Consider the following 6,000-nt stretch of genomic DNA (forward strand, 5'->3'; position numbering starts at 1 on the left):
ACTGTGCAGTCTTCCTATAGGAGGGGTAACGCTGTAGGTCAGGACTCTGCGGTCTTCCTATAGGAGGGGTAACTCTGCAGGTCAGGACTCTGCAATCTTCCTATAGGAGGGGTAACTCTGCAGATCAGGACTCTGCGGTCTTCCTATAGGAGGAGTAACTCTGCAGGTCAGGACTCTGTGGCCTTCCTATAGGAAGGATAACTCTGCAGGTCAGGACTCTGTGGTCTTCCTATAGGAGGGGTACCTCTGTAGGTCAGGACTCTGCTGTCTTCCTATAGGAGGAGTAACTCTGCAGGTCAGGACTCTGCAATCTTCCTATAGGAGGAGTAACTCTGCAGGTCAGGACTCTGCGGTCTTCCTATAGGAGGAGTAACTCTGCAGGTCAAGACTCTGCAGTCTTCCTATAGGAGGGGTAACTCTGCAGGTCAGGACTCTGTGGCCTTCCTATAGGAAGGATAACTCTGCAGGTCAGGAATCTGTGGTCTTCCTATAGGAGGGGTAACTCTGCAGGTCAGGACTCTGCGGTCTTCCTATAGGGGGGGGGGGAACTCTGCTGGTCAGGACTCTGTGGTCTTCCTATAGGAGGGGTAACTCTGCAGGTCAGGACACTGCAGTCATCCTATAGGAGGGGAAACTCTGCAGGTCAGGACTCTGCAGTCTTCCTATAGGATGGGTAACTCTGCAGGTCAGGACTCTGCGGTCTTCCTATAGGAGGGGTAACTCTGCAGGTCAGGACTCTGCGGTCTTCCTATAGGAGGGGAAACTCTGCAGGTCAGGACTCTGCGGTCTTCCTATAGGAGAGGTAACTCTGCAGGTCAGGACTCTGCGGTCTTCCAATAGGAGGGGTAACTCTGCAGGTCAGGACTCTGTGGTCTTCCTATAGGAGGGTAACTCTGCAGGTCAGGACTCTGCGGTCTTCCTATAGGAGGGTAACTCTGCAGGTCAGGACTCTGCGGTCTTCCTATAGGAGGGATAACTCTGCAGGTCAGGACTCTGCGGTCTTCCTATAGGAGGGATATCTCTGCAGGTCAGGACTCTGCGGTCTTCCTATAGGAGAGGTAACTCTGCAGGTCAGGACTCTGCGGTCTTCCTATAGGAGGGATAACTCTGCAGGTCAGGACTCTGCGGTCTTCCTATAGGAGAGGTAACTCTGCAGGTCAGGACTCTGCGGTCTTCCAATAGGAGGGGTAACTCTGCAGGTCAGGACTCTGCAGTCTTCCTATAGGAGGGGTAACTCTGCAGGTCAGGACTCTGCGGTCTTCCTATAGGAGGGGTAACTCTGCAGGTCTGGACTCTGCGGTCTCCCTATAGGAGGGATAACTCTGCAGGTCAGGACTCTGCTGTCTTCCTATAGGAGGAGTAACTCTGCAGGTCAGGACTCTGTGGTCTTCCTATAGGAGGGGTAACTCTGCAGGTCAGGACTCTGCGATCCTCCAATAGGAGGGGCAACTCTGCAGGTCAGGACTCTGTGGTCTTCCTATAGGAACCTATAGGAAGGATAACTCTGCAGGTCAGGACTCTGTGGTCTTCCTATTGGAGGGGTAACTCTGCAGGTCAGGACTCTGCGGCCTTCCTGTAGGAGGGGTAACTCTGCAGGTCAGGACTCTGCGGTCTTCCTATAGGAGGGGTAACTCTGCAGCTCAGGACTGTGCAGTCTTCCTATAGGAGGGGTAACGCTGTAGGTCAGGACTCTGCGGTCTTCCTATAGGAGGGGTAACTCTGCAGGTCAGGACTCTGCAATCTTCCTATAGGAGGGGTAACTCTGCAGATCAGGACTCTGCGGTCTTCCTATAGGAGGAGTAACTCTGCAGGTCAGGACTCTGTGGCCTTCCTATAGGAAGGATAACTCTGCAGGTCAGGACTCTGTGGTCTTCCTATAGGAGGGGTACCTCTGTAGGTCAGGACTCTGCTGTCTTCCTATAGGAGGAGTAACTCTGCAGGTCAGGACTCTGCAATCTTCCTATAGGAGGAGTAACTCTGCAGGTCAGGACTCTGCGGTCTTCCTATAGGAGGAGTAACTCTGCAGGTCAGGACTCTGCAGTCTTCCTATAGGAGGGGTAACTCTGCAGGTCAGGACTCTGTGGCCTTCCTATAGGAAGGATAACTCTGCAGGTCAGGAATCTGTGGTCTTCCTATAGGAGGGGTAACTCTGCAGGTCAGGACTCTGCGGTCTTCCTATAGGGGGGGGGGGGGAACTCTGCTGGTCAGGACTCTGTGGTCTTCCTATAGGAGGGGTAACTCTGCAGGTCAGGACACTGCAGTCATCCTATAGGAGGGGAAACTCTGCAGGTCAGGACTCTGCAGTCTTCCTATAGGATGGGTAACTCTGCAGGTCAGGACTCTGCGGTCTTCCTATAGGAGGGGTAACTCTGCAGGTCAGGACTCTGCGGTCTTCCTATAGGAGGGGAAACTCTGCAGGTCAGGACTCTGCGGTCTTCCTATAGGAGAGGTAACTCTGCAGGTCAGGACTCTGCGGTCTTCCAATAGGAGGGGTAACTCTGCAGGTCAGGACTCTGTGGTCTTCCTATAGGAGGGTAACTCTGCAGGTCAGGACTCTGCGGTCTTCCTATAGGAGGGTAACTCTGCAGGTCAGGACTCTGCGGTCTTCCTATAGGAGGGATAACTCTGCAGGTCAGGACTCTGCGGTCTTCCTATAGGAGGGATATCTCTGCAGGTCAGGACTCTGCGGTCTTCCTATAGGAGAGGTAACTCTGCAGGTCAGGACTCTGCGGTCTTCCAATAGGAGGGGTAACTCTGCAGGTCAGGACTCTGCAGTCTTCCTATAGGAGGGGTAACTCTGCAGGTCAGGACTCTGCGGTCTTCATATAGGAGGGGCAACTCTGCAGGTCAGGACTCTGTTGTCTTCCTATAGGAACCTATAGGAAGGATAACTCTGCAGGTCAGGACTCTGTGGTCTTCCTATAGGAGGGGTAACTCTGCAGGTCAGGACTCTGCGGTCTTCCTATAGGAGGGGTAACTCTGCTGGTCAGGACTCTGCGGTCTTCCTATAGGAGGGGCAACTCTGCAGGTCAGGACTCTGTGGTCTTCCTATAGGAGGGGTAACTCTGCAGGTCAGGACTCTGCGGCCTTCCTATAGGAGGGGTAACTCTGTAGGTCAGGACTCTGCGGTCTTCCTATAGGAAGGGTAACTCTGCAGCTCAGGACTGTGCAGTCTTCCTATAGGAGAAGTAACTCTGCAGGTCAGGACTGTGCGGTCTTCCTATAGGAGGGGTAACTCTGCAGGTCAGGACTCTGCAGTCTTCCTATAGGAGGAGTAACTCTGCAGGTCAGGACTCTGCGGTCTTCCTATAGGAGGGGTAACTCTGCAGGTCAGGACTCTGTGGTCTTCCTATAGGAGGGGTAACTCTGCAGGTCAGGACTCTGCGATCTTCCTATAGGAGGAGTAACTCTGCAGGTCAGGACTCTGTGGCCTTCCTATAGGAAGGATAACTCTGCAGGTCAGGACTCTGCGGTCTTCCTATAGGAGAGGTAACTCTGCAGATCAGGACTCTGCAGTCTACCTATAGGAGGGGTAACTCTGCAGGTCAGGACTCTGCGGTCTTCCTATAGGAGGGGTAACTGCAGGTCAGGACTCTGCGGTCTTCCTATAGGAGGAGTAACTCTGCAGGTCAGGACTCTGTGGCCTTCCTATAGGAGAGGTAACTCTGCAGGTCAGGACTCTGCGATCTTCCTATAGGAGGGATAACTCTGCAGGTCAGGACTCTGCAATCTTCCTATAGGAGGAGTAACTCTGCAGGTCAGGACTCTGCGGTCTTCCTATAGGAGGAGTTACTCTGCAGGTCAGGACTCTGCGGTCTTCCTATAGGAGGGGAAACTCTGCAGATCAGGTCTCTGCGGTCTTCCTATAGGAGGGGTAACTCTGCAGGTCAGGACTCTGCGGTCTTCCTATAGGAGAGGTAACTCTGCAGGTCAGGACTCTGCAGTCTTCCTATAGGAGGGGTAACTCTGCAGGTCAGGACTCTGCAGTCTTCCTATAGGAGGGGTAACTCTGCAGGTCAGGACTCTGCGGTCTTCCTATAGGAGGGATAACTCTGCAGCTCAGGACTGTGCAGTCTTCCTATAGGAGGGGTAACTCTGCAGGTCAGGACTCCGTGGTCTTCCTATAGGAGGGGTAACTCTGCAGGTCAGGACTCTGCGGTCTTCCTATAGGAGGGGTAACTCTGCAGGTCAGGACTCTGTGGTCTTCCTATAGGAGGGGTAACTCTGCAGGTCAGGACTGTGCAGTCTTCCTATAGGAGGACGTAAAAGGGAAAGAGGCGCCCTGATATAATAAAAGCATCTAAAATCAGCTTAAAATCGAAAAGTGATATGAGGTAGCTTACCTCAATGACGAAACCTCTGTAGTTAATACAAGGGATTTTTATTAGCACAGGCAACGCGTTTCGCGGGTCTCAGCCCGCTTCATCAGGCCAGTAAAAGTGCCTACAATAGCAACAAGAACTCCTCAATATACTTGTACATGTATATCAAACATAATAGTAAAAAATGTTCTACCAAGATCATAAACATTGCATCATATCATATTGATCAAATTTTTAGATGCGTTTTTGTACATACATAATGTTTTTTTTTATAAATTATTATTATGTAAGAAAGAGTAATACTGGTGATAATCGTTAGCAGTAAAGATACTAATCGCAATAAAGGAGGAAAACTTAATGGGCCTGATTCACAAAGCGGCGCAAACCGTCCAGCACGGGCGCGCCAAAATAGCCAGCACGCGAAGCGCCGCCCGCGGACCGCCGCACGCGCAAAACGCCACGACCCGCGCGATCGCGGACCCCCGCGAATCGCGGCAAACCGCGCACGCAAAAGCCCGCAACCACACGAACCACGGCACCCCGCGCGCGCAAAAGCCCGCGAACGGCACCCCGCACGCCAACCGCCCAGCACACCCACGCCAAACAGCCCGCACCGCCCCGCGAACCAGGGAGTAAATTCAATAATAATTATAATAATAATAGTAGTCGCTGCTTTATAAAAATAAATAATAAGTATCAACATTGTTGGTAATATTAAGAATCCATAGTAGAAGTATATCGCTCATAAAATCATAATATAAATTTGTATAAACACAAATAACAATTAGGACTTGGCCAGCTATTGAATATAAATATACATAAAGTCAAACTAAGGTGGTATCTCACAGCTACATAAGCTATTCGATCACAGCACTAGTTGCTCTTTAAAAAATAGACTGGTCACAAATAGGCTAAAAGAAAAGACACAGTATTTCATTGTGCTAAGTTTGAGTATGGTGGGTGAACAGCAGGGGGAGCGTTAGGTGGTCTGAAGGAATGAGGGTCAGAGCACTTACCAAATAGAAAAGATCATCTAGCATAGGGAGCCTCTGTAGGGGGCTCTGCAGAGCTGTCTTAAATAACTTCTGTAATGTCTGAACAGCATGCTTGCTGAAAAAGGGGCGGCACCGGAAGTTATTGATGACATCACACAAAGGGCCGCCCACCGGAAGTACTGGCGGCACCATTTTGGTTCTGGGCGATGTATAGGGAAAGGCTATTGAATGCCAGCACTTTGCTGATTTAATAGAGAACATCCAGATGCTGGGGGAAAAAAGTTTTAGTAAATGGACACTAGATGGCAGCAGTGTTAACAATTCTTCAGTATAGAATAGTGCTGGAGATTTGTGCTTGTTATAAAAGCTTCATTAAACATAGGTGATTGTTGGTAATAGGTGGCTTATAGTGAATTCTCAAGGTTGGTCTGAACTTCACTATCTCAATTGGAACCAATTTTACTAATTACATTATATTAATAATACTAAAATAGTGAATAATAATTATTATGCTAAATTATTACAAAATGCTATAAGTGCATATTGTTGGTATCAGGTGGGGTATCATAATTTGCTCATAAATTTATTAAGAAGTGTGCATGAAATAATATTTTTAGTTATGAAAAATGATAAGAAAAAAAAAAAAAAAAAAAAAAAAAGAATACATAAATAAATGAATAAAA

At 49.4% G+C, this 6,000-nt stretch overlaps 1 protein-coding gene across 2 annotated transcripts in view; it reads right to left on the reverse strand.

Moving 5' to 3' along the window:
* LOC137544907 (vomeronasal type-2 receptor 26-like) overlaps positions 1–5,455 on the reverse strand; it is a 33,806-nt gene extending 28,351 nt beyond the window's left edge. The window contains exons 1-2 of one of the 2 annotated variants that reach the window (XM_068266012.1): positions 5,339–5,455; positions 4,344–4,443 (exon numbers count right to left, since the gene is read on the reverse strand). Coding sequence is in view for 1 of the 2 variants with exons in the window: in XM_068266008.1 (XP_068122109.1) it covers positions 5,339–5,362 (24 nt within the window). In the remaining variant the exon portion in view is untranslated. The remainder of the gene's footprint in view (positions 1–4,343; positions 4,444–5,338) is intronic. The other variant, XM_068266008.1, reaches the window with a different exon arrangement.
* Positions 5,456–6,000: the final 545 nt, after the last annotated feature.

The sequence above is a fragment of the Hyperolius riggenbachi genome, chromosome 1 (assembly GCF_040937935.1).
Source record: "Hyperolius riggenbachi isolate aHypRig1 chromosome 1, aHypRig1.pri, whole genome shotgun sequence".
NCBI lineage: Eukaryota > Metazoa > Chordata > Amphibia > Anura > Hyperoliidae > Hyperolius > Hyperolius riggenbachi.